The following is a 22,106-nucleotide window of genomic DNA, read 5'->3' as shown; positions in this document are numbered from 1 at the left end:
CAGGTGTGAGCCACCACATCTGGTCAAAAATACTGATTTTGACAAAATGGAGTGTAGAATTACATGGCATGTGTTTGGAAAGTATTAATTTTCTTAGAATATACTAAGATTTTTTTCCATAAAATTCTCCCCAACATCTTTGAAACTGAACAAGATAAGTGCTAAGTTTTTTTGGACGAGTAAAGGGGTAACATTGGCCAAAGAAATTTTGAAACAGAATGTCAGATACCACAACACAGAGAATAGTACAGTAGTGTTAAGAAAAATGTAACAGTGTAGTGCTAGCACAGCAGGCAGGTAGCTAAGTAGAGTGATAGCATTTATAATCATGAAAGATTTAATACCTGGTAATGCAACAATAGACTGATAGTTTGCTGGCAGATGTAGTAATTTGATGATAATTAAGAAATGTATTTTATATATAGATTGTATAGTATGATCCCAGTTTAATTAATGTCACATACTAGTGATAATAATTATTCAAGTGTTCTTCTTTTTTTTTTTTTTTTTTTTTGAGACAGAGTCTTGCTCTGTCGCCCAGGCTGGAGTGTCAATGGCGCGATCTTGGCTCATGGCAAGCTCCACCTCCTGGGTTCACCCCGTTCTCCTGCCTCAGCCTCCTGAGTAGCTGGGACTACAGGCGCCTGCCACCACGCCCAGCTAATTTTTTTTGTATTTTTTGTAGAGATGGGGTTTCACTGTGTTAGCCAGGATGGTCTCGATCTCCTGACCTTGTGATCTGCCTGCCTCACCCTCCCAAAGTGCTGGGATTACAGGCATGAGCCACCGCGCCTGGCCTATTTGAGTGCTTTCTTTGTGCCAAGCACAGTTAACAGTGGTTTAGTTAACTCTGAGGTAGGAACTGTTAGTCTCATTTTACATTAGAAGAAACTGAGCCACAGAGAGGATAATTTGTCATGTGCCTAATAAATGGCAGAGCCATTATTGAAACCCAGATAGTGACTCCAAAGCCTGCATGCACATTTTTAACTGTCAGTACTGTAATGCTATGTGTATATGTGCACATATATGTGGATGTATGTATGTGTATGCACAAGAAGACTGGATGGATATACGTTCTGTAATTATCTGGATGATAGCTTAATGACAGTTTTGTGTGTGTGTGTAGTTTACAACATTTTTACCATTAAAATGAATAATATTGGGGAAAAAACATGCCAAATGTTTATCTCAATTAGTCAAAGATAATGGTTTTATACTATTCATAACATTCCTTTGTTCGTTGTTTTTTGCTGACAGCATGTGAAGGTGGTTCAACTTTCTTCTGCTCAAATAGTATAATTTGAAAGTTCTGGCCTACTGTACTTTTTGTGGAGTTAGTTGTTGATCTTGTTCTATGAAGATGAAAAACAGTGGAATTTATTGGTGATTCAGTTATTTTCCCCATTCTACTCCACTTCTCTAGGTATGGCAGGAGGAAAATATCGTTCATTTTTAATCCATGTCAAGGCAGTGAATGAAAGAGGAACAGAAGAGATTTGTAATGGTGGTATGCGTCCTGTAGTACGGCTTCCATCCCTAAAACACCAGAGTAACAAGGGTTATTCACTTGCTTCACTTTTGGCTAAAGTTGCAGCAGGCAAGGTATGAAACTGTCATTTTGAACAATAACAATACAGTTTTAAACATTGTGGATCAGATTTAACACACTATTAGAAGTAGTATGACCCTTCAGTGATGTTTTACTATACACTTGGTTTGTTTGTATTTTTTCTTTGGAGTGACTTAAATATATTTGGGAATAAGAATGTTTTGAGTTAACTTTATTATTTCATTTTATTTATTTTAGAGTTTTGAGATGGGGTCTCACTCTTTCCCCCAGGCTGGAATGCAGTGGCGTAAACTCGGCTCACTGCAACCTCTGCCTCCCAGATTCAAGCCATCCTCCCACCTCAACCTCCTAGTAGCTGGGATCACAGGCGTGTGCCACCATGCCCAACTAATTTTTGTCTTTGTAGTAGAGACGGGGTTTCACCATATAGGCCAGGCTGGTCTCAACTCCTAACCTCAGGTGATCTGCCCACCTTGGCCTTTCAAAGTGCTGGGGTTACAGGCGTGAGCCACCGCACCCAGCCTGAATTAACTTTAGGCAAATTACCTAGCTTTTATAATGTATACTGAATAGGGAGTAATTGTTAGCAGATATTTCCCTTTATAATTATTTTAGATCATAATATGTATTTCTTTTGGTATGAGAGTTTCTTCGTGTGCCCTCTATTGGCAACTCACAATCTTGTTTTTGGTGACTTTGGGAGTATACAGAAAGAGAAGTTGGGGAATAATTTTAAGACAGGTTCTAATCCTCATGGTTGATTTTCTGAAAGTAGCTGTGAACCGTGCAGCTCTTTACAATTGACTTATCTTGGATTTCCTGGAACTCAGGAAGGAGGTTTTCTTTATCATCATTATTTATAAGGAATCATACTGATACTGATCCGTAATACCAGTCACCTTACATATATATAGGTCTTCCAGTTTTCACAAGGACTTCTGTGTACTTTATCTGATGTAATCATCATTATAACTCTGAAGTAGGGCATAGCAGGTTCTGTTACCTCCCTTTTTTAAATATTGAAAGTGAGTGAACCTTGGCAATTGGGGAGCCTGACATATCTCACGTAGTTATTTTATTTTATTTTATTTTATTTATTTATTTATTATTTTTGAGACAGAGTCTTGCTCTGTTGCCCAGGCTGGAGTGCAGTGATGTGATCTCAGCTCACTGCAGCCTCAACCCCCTGAGTTCAAGTGAATCTCTTGACTCAGCCTCCCAAGTAGCAGGACTAAAGGCACTTGCCACCATGCTTGGCTAACTTTTGTATTTTTTGGTAGAGATGGGGTTTCACTGTGTTGGTCAGGCTGTTCTCGAACTCCTGAGTTCAAGTGATCTGTCTGCCTCGGCCTACCAAAGTGCTGGGATTATAGGCCTGAGCCACCGCACCCAGCAGGAATTGGACTCAGGACTTTGGTTTTATCGTCTGTAATCATTGGGTTATTGCCTTTAAAATAGTGGTTGTGTCTTTTTTTCCCCTATTATAATTCTGGAGAAAATTAGTCATTTACTGAATATGAGGGTACAAGCTATCATTTTAATTTGAGATTTGTGTTTTGATGGCCACAATTCAATTATTTTCCTTTATTTTGTAACTTTAATGGTAAATGATTTTTAGTTTATTTTTAAAAATTCATTATTATTTGTAATGTTTAGGAAAAATCATCTAATGTTAAGAATGAAAATACAAGTGGCACCCGTAAATCTGAAAACCTCCGGGGCTGTGATTTACTTCAAGAGGTCTCAGTCACCATTCGAAGATTTAAGAAAACTTCAATTTCTAAGGAAAGGTAATTTCATTGCATTATCTTGCTATTCTTACAGTAATGAAAGTGCAAAACATACCAACACACACATAGACACACAAATATAAAAATCTTTTACCTGAAAATTTTTGTTGTCCATTTTTCTTAAATAATTATAATCTTGATGAGAGTATGAGTTGTCTTTATACTTCATTGGTTTATCTCTAGTGTCCGCACAGTGCTTGTTGTATAGCAGGAATGGATGATAGTTATTATATTTGACACGTACTCGTCAGGCACTGGAACATGTATCTATAGTCTCAGCTACTCAAGACGTGGGGGTAGGAGGATCACTTGAACCCAGGAGTTTGAGTCCAGCCTGGACAACAGAGGGACACCCAATCTCTGGAGAAAAAAACAAAACAAAAAGAAATTATAGACATTCCTTGTTACATTACAACACATTATTGTAAATGTAATTTTTAAAAAAATTTTCTACAAGTGAAATACTTGACATATAGCTATTGATTGTTTTTAAATCTACTTGAGATGTTCATGATTTAAAATGAAACACTGCATTACCAGCCAGGTTGTGATAGCTTTAGTTGTTCTGTTTTGGTTGGTAATGTGTTTATATTTTCTTTTTTTGTAGAGTGCAACGATGTGCCATGTTACAGTTTTCAGAATTTCATGAGAAGCTTCTTAATACTCTTTGCAGAAAAACAGATGGTGGCCAGATCACAGAACATGCCCAGAGCCTTGTGTTGGATACTCTCTGTTGGTTAGCTGGAGTTCATTCAAATGGACCTGGAAGGTTAATAATTAAAATTTTGCTTACCACTGTTGATTGCCTTTTAGATGTTATGATTGAAAGTTCAGGATGAGTCTTAATGTCTGCTATTGTTTTGCAGCTCAAAGGAAGGAAATGAGAGCCTACTTTCAAAAACACGAAAATGTCTGTCAGACATCGTACGTGTTTGCTTCTTTGAGGCTGGACGAAGTATAGCCCATAAGTGTGCCCGATTTCTAGCCTTGTGCATTAGGTTGGTATGTTTTTAAGTTGAAAGCATACTTTCTAGGTGCACCTGCAATTTAGTGGACGATACCTTGTTTCTAGTGTGATTTGATCCTTGTTTAATGTATGTATAATTTAAGAGAATTTCAAAAGTTGATGAAGATTGTTGATAATCTTAGCAAGAATTTTGGGTTCTTAGGGGAAAGTGTCATGTTAAATAAGTCTATTTAACTTTTAAGAGAAGTCTGCTGAGCTTCTCTGCCTGTTAGTAGCAGTTTAGAGAATTTGGCAAGGGAACTCTTACACCCCTTTCACTCCTACTTTCCTTGGTTGTCTTTTCTTGCCTTAAAGTGTTTTCTCTGTTATGTAACAATCTTACCGACTTTTTTTTGTAGCATTGTGCAGACCCTTTTTTTCTAAACCCTGAAACAAGTTAGAACAGTCTGCCCTGATCCCCAGTGAATGTGTCCCAAGACCCCTCCCCTCCCCAGTGGATACCTGAAACTGTAGCTAGTACTGAGTCATATATATAGTACTGTTTTTTCCTATATATACATACCTGCAGTAAAGTTTAATTTATAAACTAGGCACAGTAAGAGATTAACAATAACTACTAATAAAATAGAACAATTATAATAATATACTATGATAAAAGTTAGATGAACGTGGTCTCTCAACATATCTTATTGTACTGTACTCACCTGTGTTTGGACCGCACTTGACCGTGTATAACTGAAACTTTAGAAATTGAAACTGCATATACGGGTTCTTAATGTTTAAAGGTTCCTACTTGCTACTGTATCTAGGAAGTGTCTAAGAGCTAATGGTCAGTATTGACTGTTGTAAAGATAATGGTTTAATGCATAAGAAAATATTTACAACAATCCTTAGTATAATCAGTCCCTGCTATCTTTTGGTATTTTATATAGCTTTAAGGCAGGTTTTTCTTTTAATTTGTATAGAATACATTTTAAAGATTTTTAGGTACCACACCAGGTTTAGGGTTGAATTTAGACCTTGAGTAATATCTTTACAATTTTTCTTTTTAAAAATTTTTCAGTAATGGCAAATGTGACCCATGTCAACCAGGATTTGGATCTGTTCTGTTGAAGGCTTTACTTGATAATATGTCGTTTTTACCTGCAGCAGCAACTGGTGGTATGTAAAATTAATTTAATCACAAATAGTTATAGTCATATGGAACATCTCATATGTGTACTTAGGATTATTTCATAACTATTTTTTCTATATTAAAGTTCACTTTTCTGTAGCTTATCTGTATTTTTTGAAGGGATCGATAGATTGTGGCTGGGTGGGCATATACTCCGTCAATAGTACTCCAAGGAAAAGGTTCATGGGGCAGTTACGTTAATATCAAGCCATCTCAATTCATAACTATTTTTCTGTACTTCATTGCAATCATTGAGTTGTTTGGTTGTTTACTGACTGTAACAGATCAGTTGTCAGAAACTAGAATTCCAGCATGTGCCAGGGAGGTGACATAAATAAGTAAAACGGTCCAGGTGTCATTGCACATGCATATGTTTTGTGTGATTGGTAGGGACTATAGCAAACTGGAATTTCCTAAAAGGGGCCAGTGTTTTTTTGTTGTTGTTGTTTTGTTTTTTAAAAGCACCTGAGGACTCTGTGGAAATGCCTTTCAAGAATGAATGTTTAATTGGAGGTAGAGAGTAGAATGATGGATACCAGAGTCTGGGAGGGTGAGTGGGATTTGAAGAGTGGTTGATAAATTAGTATGAACATATGGTTAGAAGAAATAAGTTCTGGTGTTTGATAGCACAGTAGGGTGACTGTAATTTGTAGTATATTTCAGAATAGTTAAAAGATTTAAAGGGTTCCCAATGCAGAGGTGACAGATATCCTAAATACCCTGATTTGATCATTGTGCAAATGATCAAAACATCACATATACCTCCTATATATGTGCAATTATTATGATACAAAAAAGAATGAACATAGTTATCAAGTGGGAATTCATAAAGCAATTCTCTAAAATAGCACATATATAAGGTAATGAAGATTTTTAAAGATTCTTACTGTTTTTGCTAGTACATGGTGTTACTATGAAGGGCTACTAATTTGGCCTTTTAAGCCAAATTTTATTTATTGATAGACATTTTTCACAATCTGTTTTATTAAAAAACAAACCATTCAGGCTGGGCACAGTGGCTCACACTTGTAATCCCAGCACTTTGGGAGGCAATGGAGGGAGGATTGCTTGAGGCCAGGAGTTTAAAAAAACAACCCATTCAACAAGTTACCTCAGTGAGTTATATATTTCGTAAAGATTTCATCTTTGTGTTAAAAAAAATGCTTGTTTAGAGTTGTTAAAAAGTTGTATCATTTTCTTAATTTAGATAAAGCATGTTTATATTTACATTGAACATATTTTGGCTACAACCATTAACTCTGGAATACAACATTTTGACTCAGTTGCTCATTACTATAGTCTAATGTTTAAAAGCTTCTTAAGGTTAGTTTTCAAGTTAGGACACTTAAGTTTTGCCATGTATGTAGCAGTTAATAAAAAAAAGTAAAAATACACTGTCATGATAATCTTTTAAGCAATGTTGATCTGTACCTAATGCATTATAGAGTAATTTTATTCCCCACTCATTCACTAAAATGGGCTGTTTGAAGCTCACTGCCACCCCCTGTTTTTAAAAGTTTAGTACAGAGAAACAGTATGTGGTAAGGATGATTTTGAAGGACCTTCAGTCTCCTCACTTTTTCAGCTATTTCGAAGTGTCCCTCAGAGGCATCTCTCATTATTATACAACTAAATAAATACACATTATTATACACCTAAATGACTTTATAAAACTCTACAGAAATATTTGAAATTCTTAGTGTAAGACTGTGCCTCAGTGTGTTGTTTATATTTTAAGTGTCCTCTTTGATCCCTCCAAGGAGTTATCTTTGTAAATTGCCCATAAGATTGTCTTTCCAGAAAAGGGAGTATCTTTCTAGCAAAAGGAAGCATTCTGATAAATAGGTAATCTTAAATTCTTATTGTTAGAGGAAAATGAGGAAAAGGAAACATTTATTTTGTTGTTGTTGTTTCCAGGTTCTGTCTATTGGTATTTTGTCTTACTGAATTATGTGAAAGATGAAGATCTGGCTGGATGCAGTACAGCTTGTGCATCTTTGCTTACTGCAGTATCCAGACAGTTACAGGACAGGCTAACGCCAATGGAGGCTTTACTTCAGACAAGGTATTTTAGTATATCTAATGACTAATAATAGGCGTCTCTGAGTATGATCACGCTTTTGCAGAGAACTGTTATTTAATATATATATGCTGAAAACAGTCTTTTTCTTACAAAAATGTTTAGTTTATACCTTACTTTTTCCATATGATAATAGCCTGAGGTTTTACTTTCTTCTGTTTTCTCAGAAATTACTTTTTTTTTTTTTGAGATGGAGTTTTGTTCTTGTTGCCCAGGCTGGAGTGCAATGGCGTGATCTCGGCTCACCACAACCTCCGTCTCCGGGGTTCAAGCGATTCTCCTGCCTCAGCCTCCCAAGTAGCTGGGATTACAGGCATGCACCACCAGGCCTGGCTAATTTTGTATTTTTAGTACAGACGGGGTTTCTCCATGTTGGTCAGGCTGTTCGCGAACTCCCAACCTCAGTTGATCCGCCCGCCTCAGCCTCCCAAAGTGCTGGGATTACAGGCATGAGCCACCGTGCCTGGCCAGAAATTACTCTTTAACAGTTTGATAAATCCTTATGATGGTTATTCAGAGGGCTAATTTTATTTAATAATGAAAAGTGGTATACCCTGCTAATGGAAGAAGAATGTAATGTGTCTGTTTCTCTGTGCACTTTATAGGTGGAATTATGTGAGTCAGTTACTGTCCCATAACTAGTATTCTTCTACCTGCTACTTATATTTCAAAACTTTTAACATGATGAATTAAGCAATAGCTAAAGGTTAGATTTAAGTTCTTGCCTGATTGTCTACGTTTGAAGTAAGGCATTCCTTTATTTAGAGCAGTGATTTTATAATTTCCTAGGTTAGGTGTTCTGATTTTGATGACATTTTACTCAAAGCCTTTGTACTTGAGGCTATGTCGTAATGATTCAGGGGAGAGAATGGTGCCTGATATCCCTCGCTTCAATCTGCAGGTGGCAGTCTTAGTACCTTAGTTGCCAGCTTGTTGGAATCACATTTGTTGAGTCTCTGGACAGTGTCTTTTAGAGTACAGATTGCAGGGAACATAGTTGAGATTCACTGAATTTGATGGGTCAAATCTAGTCAGCATCTCCCTCTGCGCTGTTAGTCAGACTGCTTTTAAAACTAAGTAAAGGTAATTTGTTAATTAGATGGCTGAAAGGAAAATTGTTAGTACATTATTTTATTTTTCAGATATGGATTATATAGCTCACCATTTGATCCAGTCCTCTTTGATTTGGAGATGAGTGGCTCTTCTTGTAAAAATGTTTATAACAGCAGCATTGGTGTCCAGTCAGATGAAATTGATTTATCAGATGTCCTTTCAGGTAGTGATTTCTTTCATTAAAGGAAATTCTGAATGTTGTATCTTGGATTTAAGTTGCCATTTGACTTAATAGATTATAGTCATGATGTTTTATCTTTAGAAAACAAATTCCTTAGAACTTATTATATGAATTATTAAAATGTTTCCTAGAAGTTCTTAACTTCCTCTTTCCCTCTGAAGAAAATCCCGGTATATTAAAGTCATATTTGAAAGGGTTGTGACTTTAATTTTTGGTTTTTGTTATGTATTTCATTTCAGTGTGATTTTAATGCTTATAAGAGACTATTTAAAATTTATTTGTCGTAGCCTTTTCAGTTTCATTTGATGTATCTTTGCTGCCTCTATAAAGTTAACAAACATTTCCTATTTCAAAAATACGAAATTAGTAATATATACTTACTGTAATAAGTAAGGATGCACAAACAAAAGATAATTTTCTGCGTCTTTCACTTTCTTGAGGTAAGCTTTGTATACATTACATATATCCTTTTATACTTTCTGAAGAATGTGTTTTTTGGATGTATGCATAACACTATTTGTATAATCTTTTTAAGTGCTACAATTTGCTGTTTATTTTTGTTAGATAAAAGACTGACCATTTTTTTCTTCCATCTAATTGCACTTATTGCAAATGTTAGGATACGAAAATGTTAGAAAATTTGCAAACAGATTAAGGTAATAACCAGATATAAGTAAATTTTGAGAGAGAAGTCCAATTTTGTTGAAAAGTAACTTACGAGGTGTGATAAAAGCAAAATAAAAAAAATCAAATACAGAAATATAAATGAAATGTAAAATGCCTCAACCCCAACCTTTCCACTCTCTTAGGTTACTATTGGTAACTGGATGTTTAGCTATTCAAACTTGTTTACTACCCGTATTTGTTAATACAGTTTCTAATGAAAGATCATACTACACATACTGGTCTGTCACTTGCTTTTTAATTGCTTATGCTGCCTTGAATATATGTGTTATTACTATTTGATGACTTAGGCTCTGATTGCCTTACGCGCATCTCACCATTTTCTGTCTTCTCTATCCAAGTGACGCATCAATTAGACCATTGCAATTTATGATTGGAACTAGTAGGAGAGACTAGAACTGGAGATACTGATGCCTTCAGTATACCAAAAGAAGCAGTGAAATCCGTTAGGGTGAAAGTGTAAGGGAAAGACTGTAAGGTTCATTCCAAGCTCTGAGGTCTTCAAGTTTGCAAATGAGTAAAGAAGACTCAGAACAAGGGATTTAGAAATCATGATATGTCGGCCGGGCGCCGTGGCTCACGCCTGTAATCCCAGCACTTTGGGAGGCCGAGGCGGGCGGATCACGAGGTCGGGAGATCGAGACTATCCTGGCTAACACGGTGAAACCCCGTCTGTACTAAAAATGCAAAAAAATTAGCTGGACGTGGTGGCGGGCACCTGTAGTCCCAGCTACTCGGGAAGCTGAGGCAGGAGAATGGCGTGAACCCGGGAGGCGGAGCTTGCAGTGAGCTGAGATAGCGCCACTGCACTCCAGCCTAGGCGAAAGAGCGAGACTCCACCTCAAAAAAAAAAAAAAATCATGATATGTCTCCACTTTAATGTCTCATCGTGTTGTTCCTCATTTTTAGTCTCTCTACAGCGTTTTTTGTTGTTGTTGTTAATGGCATCAGTGGCACAAGACAGAAATGTGAATGTCATTCATGATACTTATATCTTTCTTATCACCTGCATTGAGGATATCACCATATGGCACCTATTTTTCCATCAGTGTATGCAGTTGTTCCCCTCTATCCGTGGGGATTGGTTCCAGGACTCCTCGCAGACAACAAAATCTGTAGATACTCAAGTCTCTTATAAAAAATGATGTAGTGCAGTTTGTGTATAACCTACGCACATCCCGCTGTGTGCCTTAAATCATTTCTACATCACTTATAATACCTAATAGGATGTTAATGCTACATGAGTACTTGTTATACTGTATTGTTTAGGGAATAATGACAAGAAAGAAAGGCTGTAACAGACTCAGCCATTCATTTTTTTCCCCTGAGTATTTTCTGTCTATAATTCGTTGAATCCATGGATGCCAAACCCACAGATACGGAGAGCTGAGTGTATGTCAAGTTTGCTCACTCTCTTACCTCCCATGATCACAAGTTACAGTCATCTTGAACCCAGACTACAATAATAGCTTTCACACTGGTCTTCATACATCTGTTCTTGCCTCACTTCAGTGCATTCTCCACATTGCATTGAGTATGATCTTTCACTTACTTTACCTTTCTTCTTAGAATACTTTTCATGTCTTCCCATCTTCTGAAGTTCAAAGTTTCTAATACAGCATATAAAATCCTAAATGATTTGGCTCTCTTTTCCTTGCCACTTTATCTTATGTCATTGCCCCGTTTAGTCTTCTTTGGCCCTGTGATTCTCAAAGTGTGTTCTATAGTCCCCCAAAGGGTTCCTGAGATCATTAAGGGGATCTGTATGGTCATAACTATTTTGATGATGGTAGAATGATGTTATTTGTCTTTTTGATTTCATTGACATTTTTATCGATTGTGAAAAAGCATGGTGTTATTCACTGTGCACTTGTAATAAAAATGTCAGTTTCATTTTAAAATGCCCTTGATGATGCAGTAAAAATTATTAATTTTATTAAAATTTTAACCCATGAATACACATCTTTTATTCTGAGATGAATGATACATATGCATAGAGTACTTCTGTGGCATGCCAAAGTACCATGCTTGTTTCAGTGAGATGTGCAGTTGAGTTACAAGCTGAACTACTTGCTTGTTTCTTGGAATACCATTTTTATTTGCAGTAATGACTGACAGACAAACTTCGCTCATTTACACTGCGTTATTTGACAGTTGTTTTTTGAAAAGTGAATGAGAAACATCTCCCATAGTGAGCTTGATAGCTTCCCAGTATGTAGACTTTTCTCATGGAATCTGATATTAGAGAGTGTAGTTTTCCAATACTGGATAAGGAAATGTGTCAACATTTGGAATATTTGTATACAGTGGTGAACCAATATTTTCCAAATGATCAATGCGTGATGTTTCACCATTATGCATGGGTAAAGTTCTTTGAAAGTATGAGATATATCAGTTGATCTTAATGTTTGAGAGTTTGAGAATTTCATTGGTAAGATTTCAGATACCACATTGTAACCTTTAAGAAATTACCACTTGTCGAGTTTTTGAATATGCAAGTATTTTAAAATATTTTTTTTTCCAACTACGTATTTGTGTTGGGCCAGATTTTTTCACCTACTTCTGCTAAAACAACATATTATAACACGTCGAATACAGAGGCAGGTAGGAGAATCCAAGTATCCTCTGATACTTCACATTTTAAAGAGATTTTTAAATAGTTAAAACACTGTCACTTTTTTCATTAAATTATTTTTTGCTTCAGAAAAGTTATTTTTCATCAAATTATGCTATTTTAACATTTAATGGGTTTATTATTAAATGAATTAATATTTAAATTTCACACCTTAAAATTTCTACTATGGTAAATACCAGTAAAACAATGGAAACAAAAGCTCTTCAGGGTGCTTAATATTTTAAAGATATGTAGAGGGGTCTTAGAATTGAGAACTGTTCCTTTAGCCATATTGTTCTTTCAGTTCCTTAAATGTGCCGTGTTTCTTTGCTATGGGGATTTCACTCATGTTCTTTCTGCATGGCTTTTCTCCCACTTCAAGGGGAGCAAATGTATGAAACTCTCTTATTCCCATGAATCCCCTCATTTTGTCAGAGAAGCATTTTATTATCCCATGACTTAGGACTGATTGCCCCTTGACTTACTAGTCCTTTACATTTCTCTTAAGTAAAACCTTGCAGCTTAAAAAAAAATTGCGTTAATTCCTAATAACCACTAACATAGAATATAGTCTTCATGAGTACTGGGACTTACCTTTTATTCTTCTGTCTCCCAATTCTTGTATTGAGTAAGTATGCAATAAGCATTTTTTGGAACATGTGTCAGGCCCCATGCTGACCCCCAATAAGACATTGGAAAACAAGGTTATGACAGTTTATTCTTGTATTTGATAGTCCTTCAGCTGTTAATGACAGTTTTTATATCTCCCCATTCTTTTCATCTGTGAATTCTGTTTTGCTTTGTGATTTAAATAATTCTGTTTAAATGAGTGCTAATTCCAAAAAAAAAAAAAAAAATTGGAAAGTAGTGAATATAATCCTTGCCTTCCCAAGCTACATACACAGTCCCTGTGAATTCATTTGTGTTCTTCCCTCTAGTCTTCTTGCTGTGGTTTTATTGGTCATATAGTTGTGGCTACATGGTTTTTTCTTTTAAAAACTACTTATGCTAGCTTAAACTATTTTTATGACTATGAAGTAGTGTGCCTCATTCTATAAAACTGATAATATGAACAAAATACAAGAAACAATGTATAGATAAATCTTGTTAATATTTTGAAATGTTCATCCTTTGTTTTGTGTCTTATATTTATGCAGTTGACATCTTAGAATGTATTCTGATTTTACATATAGCCAACAGATTAGGTGGTAGCTAATGTCAGTAGCTGATTTACTACTTTTTTCCACCCCATTTGAGATTGAAGTCACTTGTTACTAAATGTAAGTTTCATGTTACAGGAAACTACCACTCATGTTTCTGTTAATGTGAAGAGCTACTAAGTTGCTTTTATCCAAATCTGCTTTTGTAGCAGGGAAACTGGTGCCTGCTGTTTTGTCAGTTTTCTTAATACCATGCCCATGATTCAAGCACTGTGTAAGAGTTGTGTATTTATATGTTCTAATTAAAATTGAAGTTGCAGCTATAATTATTGTTATGACTATTGCTTTTTAAAAATTATCTTCACGTATTATAAAACTTGTCTTTCGCCATTAGGAAATGGAAAGGTCAGTAGTTGCACAGCTGCTGAGGGTAGTTTCACATCTCTCACTGGACTTTTGGAAGTCGAACCTCTGCACTTTACTTGTGTGTCAACTAGTGATGGAACCAGAATAGAAAGGGATGATGCAAGTACGTTTACTGGTATATACCTTCTTTTATTATATACTTTATGCAGTAATAAAGTGATATTTATGTATTTAACCATTAGTTCTAATTATGTAATTTTCATTGCTGTTAAGTGGAAATTTATTTGTGGGAGGGACATTTGGGGGAAATATAAATCGTTTTATACTCTTTCCTAAGTCAATTCATAGGGTTTTTTTCTCCCTGTACCCACTTAGAACACTGTCTTAAATCATTCTGTTTTTATGTGTCTGTACTTTCAGAAATTTTTTAATTTGAAAAATATCAAATATGATGGAAATGAAAGAGTAAAAACAGACTACATGTTTCTACTACTGAATGATGTTTTTAAGAAGGTTGAGATGAGTAAAGAGGGAATACTGTTTTATGAACTAGTTTAAAACAACCTTGAATATGTGAGGAACTATTTGGGTTTGTTGAATATGTGATGTTCTTGGTGTGTTAAATACCTTCACTTAAAAATTAAGTTTTTGACTATCAGTCAGTGGAAACTTGCTTATTTTCTTTCTTGTTTTCTGTAATTTTTTTTTCCTCCTCATGTAGGAAGATCGGTATTTATTTACAGTTACTTCTATTGCAGCATAAATAATAGAAGTCTTTCAATTAAGATTGGTTTATGATTTTATATCTGTATTAGTCACTGAAGGTTTTGAATATTGTCTTAACATGATTCTTCTGTTGATGGTTTTGTGTAATTGGGTACCATCTTAGTCTCCTCAACAGTTAAACAAAAAGCAAAAACGGTTTGCTAGAGAAGTCGTGAAAAATTTAATCTTAGCTGGTTCCAGAATAGCAAGAGGTTTTAAAAGGAATTTATCAGTTCTTTATTTGAGTGTCTTTTTGTTAGGAATTGCCTTATATATCCAATTGTAGAGGTAACTACTAAGTGAAATTCACAGTTTATGTAGTGAATGTGAGCTTTTTAGATAAAAACCTAATATTTCCTTTATATGGTGATTCTAGAAAGGTCAAAATTAATTTGTATTTGTTTTCTTGGGCTATATAGTCATTTTGTAGAAACTTTTACATTTACACTAGAATAGAAACATGCCATGACAAAAAATTTGAACTTTCAGAAAATTACTTTATTATAAATCGGGAACTTTCATGAAACTGTATTGAAATTAATTATCCTGGGCCTGGCACGGTGGCTCATGCCTATAATCCCAGCACTTTGGGAGGCCGAGGCAGGCGGATCATGAGGTCGGGAGATCGAGACCATCCTGGCTAACACAGTGAAACCCCGTCTCTACTAAAAAACACACAAAAAATTAGCTGAGCATGGTGGTGGAGCCTGTAGTCCCAGCTACTCAGGAGGCTGAGAGGCAGGAGAATGGTGTGAACCCGGGAGGCGGAGCTTGCAGTGAGCTGAGATCACACCACTGCATTCCAGCCTGGGCAAACAGCAAGACTTCGTCTCAAAAAAAAAAAAAAAAAATAATTAAGTATCCTGGTTTGAGACAAGCCTGGTGAACATGGCGAAACCCCGTCTCTACTAAAAATACAAAAATTATGGCTGGGTGTGGTGGCAGGCGCCTGTAGTCCCAGCTACTTGGGAGGCTGAGGCAGGAGAATTGCTTGAACCCGGGAGGCGGAGTTGCAGTCAGCTGAGATTGTGCCACTGCACTCTAGCCTGGGTGACAGGGTGAGACTCCGTCTCAAAAAGAAAAAGAAATTAAGTATCCTGGATTTTTATTTTATTTTACAAAAATTCATGTGTTTGCTGCAAAAGGCACATAATTTTTAAAAGATAAAAGGTTAGGTTTGAAAAAGTTTTTCTCCACACTCCCCACCCATTTCTCCCCCTGCAAAGCAAGCAATGGAACCAGTTTCTTGTCTTTACAGGGGTAGTCTGTGTATATAATATGCCATCACCTCTTTATTTCACCCAAAATGAAACTGCCTAAAGAGAGATTTTTATTAAATGTTGAGGCAAAGTGCTGACTAGTGATTATAAGGAGCTGAAAGATGATTGTAGTCTCTCAATCCTGTTTACTTTTTTGAAACATGTTAATATTAATATAATACCTATGCAGAAAAGTGCAGAAAATATTTGCATAGCTCGGCAGTTTATCATGATACACATTGTCTATGTGATGACCAATAAGTAAAGAAAGAACATTTCCAGCACCCCAAAAGGTATCTTTATGACCACTTCCATTTATTTCTTCCTCATTTTCTCCAGAAGCTAAACATCATCCTTTTAGAGTAGTTACTTCTTGGTTTTCGTTTATTTCTTTGAATAACCACTTAATGATGCATTCTTGAACAGTGGTTGAGTAAGGTCTGTATAACATAGAATTGCACATGTATGTATATTTGGTTTGCCTTCTTTTCAATCCTATGATTATGACATTAATCTGTATCATTGCATATAGACAGTCAGTTCTTTTTCATTGCTGTTTAGGATTCTGTTGTCCGAATACAACAAAATTTATGTATCCACTATTGGTTTGTATACTGCTGATAGACATTTGAGTTGTTTCATTGTGGAGCTAATAGTACTGATGGATATACTTTTGTCTTGAATATGAATGTGGAAATTGATTCACTGCTTCATAGGGTATTCATATATTCAGCTTCAGTAAGTAAGTAATCTTTTTGCTACTGGTTCCTATTTAAATACTGTAGAGTCAAATACTCAGAGTATTGATCTTGCAAATTTGTTGAGAATTGTAGAGGGTCAAATTCTATAAATATTCTATCCATACTTAATAATGTTAACTCTGCACTTGTTGGTGAAGTGTACTCTATATATCCTTTTGGTCAAGTTTGCTAATTGTGTTCTTCAAATTCTCTATCTTTATTGGTTATTTTACCTGTTTATTTCTTAGTTAATGAGGCCAGTATGTTAAAAAATGATAGATTGTTTATTTTTTGTCATCAATTTTTATACACTTTGAGACCATCATATAAATTTAGAATGGTTGTGTCTTTCTTGGGAATTCTTCGATCATTATGAATTATCTTTTATTATTATTTTTTGAGATGGGGTCTTGCTATGTTGCCCAGGCTGGTCTTGGGCTCGAATGTCCCTCCTGCCCCTGTCTCGCAAGTACCTGGGATTGCAGGCACACACCACTGCACCTGGCATGAGTTATCTTTTTATCTTTAAGTTTGCTATTTCTCCGAGGATTTACCTCGTCTGATGTTTACTTAGCTAACACCAGCATTCTTTGGCTGCTATTTGTATGGTATATATTTTTCCATCTTTTTACTTTCAACTTTTCAGTGTTTCTTTATGTTTTAGATATACTTTTTATAATTGGCATGTAGTTGCATTTATTAAAAACCCAGCCTGACATTTTTGTCTTTCAATGGGAGAATTTAATTCAGTTACATTTAATGTGATTAGTGATATATTCCTGTTTAAGTCTGCCATGGTTTTTTATATGTACTATTCTGTTTCTCATTGTCCCGATGGTTGGTTACATGCTGCTTTTTCCTCCTTTTCTGTTTTTAGGGCTGATTATATTTTTTATTGGTCAATTTTTCCATTTTTTTCTTGAACCGTTCTTTTAGTAATTATATCATTGAGATCACAGTATGTACTCTGATTCCGGAAGTATATGTTTTTTCCCATAATACATTATTAATTCCCATAATCCAGAGTATATAGTCTGGATTCCAGAAGTATATATGAATTCCCATGATACATTATTATAATTTTTTATATTCAGTATTCACTTGGATTTACCTCATAATTCCATTTTCATTGATTTTTATTCCTTTGTCTTTGAGCTTTTATCTGGTATGATTTTTCTTAGGTCTGAAAAAATACTCTTAAGATCTCTTTTTGTAATTATCTACTGATGACACGTTCAATTAGGTTTTTTGGGAAAAAGTTCAAAGTTTTATGAATAATCAGATGAATAAACAGCATAGCCATTATCCAAATTCCAATATCATTGTTACTTTTTCACATTTGTCTATTCTTTTTTCTTTGCCAAAACACTTCAGAACAGATCTAATATCTGATAATTACCTAAATTAATTATAATTTATTATGAAACCAGTGTTGTTGTAATCAGTTAAATTAATAATCAGTTTTGCAGTGTCATCTGATTTTTCAATACATGATTAAACTTAATATAATATATAATTCTATAGGGATTCTAAGTTACTAGTTATTTTTACTAGTGATTTAAAGGTAATCTTTCCTTGTCTTTTAGCTTAGTTTGTATTTGTTAGAAGTCATCTGTCAGTCTTATTATTGCTTTTTAAAGGTCATTTCTCAAATTTTCTGAGATTGCCCTTCTGCCCTTTTTTTGCCTTCAGAATTTTTCTGTGATGTTCCTACATGTGGTTTCCTTTGTGTTTATTCCGCTTCAGATTGATAGGACTTCTTGAGTCTTTAGTTGATAGCTTCCTGAAGTTTTAGCTGATATCTTTCACAGCTTTAGGGAAACAGCCAGTTAACTCTTTAAATATTGCTTCGCTCTATTTTGTCTCCTGTCTTTTTGAGTCTCCATTTTTATATATGTTGTATCTCATCATCATAACTGATAGAATTTTCAATTGTTTTATCTCTCCTTAGTTAATTATGGATATTTTCTTCTAATCCATCTTTTTTTAATACTTGTTCTATCTTCTGCTATCTAATCATTTATGGGAAAACTACTCTGCTCCCACTTTACTGCAGTGTTGCCTCTGTAGTAAGTATCTCATATATATATGGGTCTGTTTCTGTTTCATTGGTCATTTATTTGGCCTTTTGTTAATACTCTATTGCCTTTTTTTTTTTTTTTGGATACAGAGTGAGCTGCTTTGTAGCCCAGGCTGAAGTGCAGTGGCTCAATCTTGGCTCACTGTAGCCTCACCTCCTGGGCTCAAGTGATTCTGCCACCTCAGCCTCCTGATAGTTGGGATTATAGACATGCGCCACCATCAGTGAATTTTTTTATGTTTAGCATAAATGAGGTTTTGCCATGTTGGCTCAGCTGGTCTTGAACTCCTGGCCTCAAGTGATTTGCCTGCCCCGGCCTCCCAAAGTGCTGGGATTACAAGCGTGAGCCACCGTGCCCAGCCTCTGTTGTCTTAGTGTAACTTTATGTTAAGTGTTTATATCTGATAGTAAAAATCTACCAACGTTCCTTTTAGGTAGGTTTTAAAAATTGATTTTCTAATTTTTTTTTTTTAATAAAACTCATAATGTTATGCAGTTATCACCACTTTCTAATTCTAGAACATTTCCATCACTACAGAAAGAAACTGTTCATCCATTAGCGTTTTCTTCCATTCTCCCCAAACCCTTCCAATCACCTGGCAACCAGTAGATTGGAGTTTCATCCATTTAGCCTGTATCAGTACATTACTCCTTTTTCTGGCTGAATATTCCATTTTGTTTAGGCATTCATCTATGGGTGAAGATTTCGGTGATTTCTTCTTTTTGGCTGTTATGTCTAATGCTGCTGTTAACATTTTTGTATAGGTTTTTTTTGTTTGTTTTTTGTTTTTTTTTTTTTTAGTCAGTGTGTGTTTTCAGTTCTCTTGGGTATGTACCTACCCATGTACCTACGAGTACAACCTACAAATATTCTTTTTCTTAAAGATTGTTGTTGCTATTCTAGGTCTTTTGTATTTCAGTTTGAATTTTAGATTTAGTTTGTCAATTTCTACACAAAATACTTGTTTTTAAAATTTAGGGCCTATATGTAAATCAGTTTAGGAGAATTGGCATCTTAATATTGAGCTTTTAAATGCATTAACACTTGAGTGTGTGTGTGTGTGTTTTTCTGTCCCCTTAAATCCAGAATACACACTGGCAGTATATATTCTATAATATATTTAGGTCTTTGATTTCTCTTGGTTATGTTTTGTGGTTTTCAATGTAGTTTTACATTTTTTTTTAAGATTCTTAGTTATATATTTAATTGTTATGTTATAAGCGATCTTCCTCTTAATCTTACATTCCATTCATTTGGTATTTGTGTATAAAACTATAATTGATTTGTATATATTACTGTCACATCTGGTGACAGTGCTGTATTATTAATTTTAAAAGTAGTTTATAGATAGTTTGCAGTTTCTTAGAGAATTTTTAATATGTTGCAATCATGTTGTCTATTAATAGTTTTACTTTTTTCTTTCTAATCATTTTATTGTTGTTTTTTCCTTGTGTTATTTTGTGCTTCCTAGGTCTTCCTATATGTTGAACAGAAATGGTAATAGTAGTACTCATCTTGGTCTTGTTCATATATATATTATATTATATCATATATAATATATATGATATATATGAGTACTAGAAATGGTAATAGTAGTACTCATCTTGGTCTTGTTCATATATATATTATATTATATTATATATATATAATATATATGATATAATATATATCATATATATATGAGTACTACTATTACCATTTCTATTCAACATATAGGAAGACCTAGGAAGCACAAAATAACACAAGGAAAAAACAACAATAAAATGATTAGAAAGAAAAAAGTAAAACTATTAATAGACAACATGATTGCAACATATTAAAAATTCTCTAAGAAACTGCAAACTGTCTATAAACTACTTTTAAAATTAATAATACAGCACTGTCACCAGATGTGACAGTAATATATACAAATCAATTATAGTTTTATACACAAATACCAAATGAATGGAATGTAAGATTAAGAGGAAGATCGCTTAATATATATATCACATATATATCTATATATATCATATATATCACATATATCATATATGATATATATAGATATATGTGATATATATCATATATGTGATATATATATCATATATGTATATTTTTTTTTGAGATGGAGTCTCGCTCTGTTGCCAGGCTGGAGTGAAGTGGTGCAATCTTGGCTCACTGCAACCTCCGCTTCCCAGGTTCAAGTGATTCTCCTGCCTCAGCCTCCCGAGTAGCTGGGATTACAGGTGCCGCCACCACACCCAGCTAATTTTTGTATTTTTAGTAGAGACGGGGTTTTGCCATGTTGGTCAGGCTGGTCTCGAATTCCTGACCTCAGGTGATCCACCTGTCTTGGCCTCCCAAAGTGCTGGGATTGCAGGTGTCAGTCACCGCGCCCGGCCCAGCCCTATTTTTTTTTTTTTTATAACTAGAGTTTTTGAGGCCTTTTGTAGTATAAAAATAGAAAAGGATATTGAAAACTCGGATTGTGCAAAAGATTTCTCATTAGTTCTGTAGTATCAGGATGGCCTATTTTTCCTTGGATTGTTTATGTCTTCTGTTTGCTTGTAGTGATTCACTTAGTTTTCCCTGTATTATTTGGGCATTAGATTTTAAAATCAGTTAAATGTAAATGTTCACAGTATTAAAAACCATATATATTACCCCAAAATACAAGCATGGTATGAATGATTTAGCAAGTCTAATAGTTCCCCTTGACTGTTAGAATTAATAGCCGTCAGTTTGGTGTGGAACACTTGAAGGAGCAGATGAATTTTATTTTGGGACTACGCATGGTTTTTTTTTTTTTTTTTTTTTTTTGAAACGGAGTCTCGCTCTGTCGCCCAGGCTGGAGTGCAGTGGCGCAATCTCGGCTCACTGCAAGCTCCGCCTCCCGGGTTCACGCCATTCTCCTGCCTCAGCCTCCCCGAGCAGCTGGGACTACAGGCGCCCGCCACCACGCCCGGCTACCTTTTTTTGTATTTTTGGTAGAGACGGGGTTTCACCGTGGTCTCCATCTCCTGACCTGGTGATCCGCCCGCCTCGGCCTCCCAAAGTGCTGGGATTACAAGCGTGAGCCACCGCGCCCGGCCTAGGACTACGCATGTTTTATGAGATGCAATTGCTCTCTTCTCGCTTCGCTTCTCTTTCTCTTCTCTTCTCTTCTCTTCTCTTCTCTTCTCTTCTCTTCTCTTCTCTTCTCTTCTCTTCTCTTCTCTCTCACTCCATCACCCAGACTGGAGTGCAGTGGCAGTATCTCAGGTCATTGCAACCTACACCTCCTGAGTTCAAGTGTTTCTCATGCCTCAGCCCCCTGAGTAGCTGGGATTACAGGCTTGTGCCACCATGCCTGGCTAATTTGTGTGTGTGTGTGTGTGTGTGTGTGTGTGTGTGTGTTTAGTAGAGACAAGGTCTCACCGTGTTTACCAAGCTGGTCTTGAACTACTTACCTCAAGTGATCAACCTACCTCAGTCTCCCAAACTGTTAGGATTACAGGCATGAGCCACCATGCCCACCAATTGCTCTTTGACCAAGCTTATAATGTTGAATTGGTGTCCATTAAATGAAGGGCACAGTATG

The 22,106-nt window shown here is 35.5% G+C and overlaps 1 protein-coding gene across 9 annotated transcripts in view; it reads left to right on the top strand.

The window, feature by feature from the left end:
- Positions 1-22,106, top strand: part of BIRC6 (baculoviral IAP repeat containing 6) — a 258,422-nt gene that overhangs the window by 82,544 nt on the left and 153,772 nt on the right. For 7 of the 9 annotated variants that reach the window (XR_004027064.1, XM_030800387.1, XM_030800386.1 and 4 more), the window contains 8 exons: positions 1,427-1,605; positions 3,230-3,363; positions 3,971-4,132; positions 4,230-4,361; positions 5,394-5,491; positions 7,422-7,569; positions 8,727-8,860; positions 13,731-13,877. Coding sequence is in view for 8 of the 9 variants with exons in the window: in XM_030800387.1 (XP_030656247.1) it covers positions 1,427-1,605; positions 3,230-3,363; positions 3,971-4,132; positions 4,230-4,361; positions 5,394-5,491; positions 7,422-7,569; positions 8,727-8,860; positions 13,731-13,877 (1,134 nt within the window). In the remaining variant the exon portion in view is untranslated. The remainder of the gene's footprint in view (positions 1-1,426; positions 1,606-3,229; positions 3,364-3,970; positions 4,133-4,229; positions 4,362-5,393; positions 5,492-7,421; positions 7,570-8,726; positions 8,861-13,730; positions 13,878-22,106) is intronic. The other 2 variants (XM_030800383.1, XM_030800385.1) reach the window with 1 other exon arrangement.

The sequence above is a fragment of the Nomascus leucogenys genome, chromosome 19 (assembly GCF_006542625.1).
Source record: "Nomascus leucogenys isolate Asia chromosome 19, Asia_NLE_v1, whole genome shotgun sequence".
NCBI classification, from domain to species: domain Eukaryota; kingdom Metazoa; phylum Chordata; class Mammalia; order Primates; family Hylobatidae; genus Nomascus; species Nomascus leucogenys.
The sequence above is the reverse complement of the archived record's forward strand: the minus strand, read 5'-3'. Positions and strand labels throughout refer to the sequence as shown.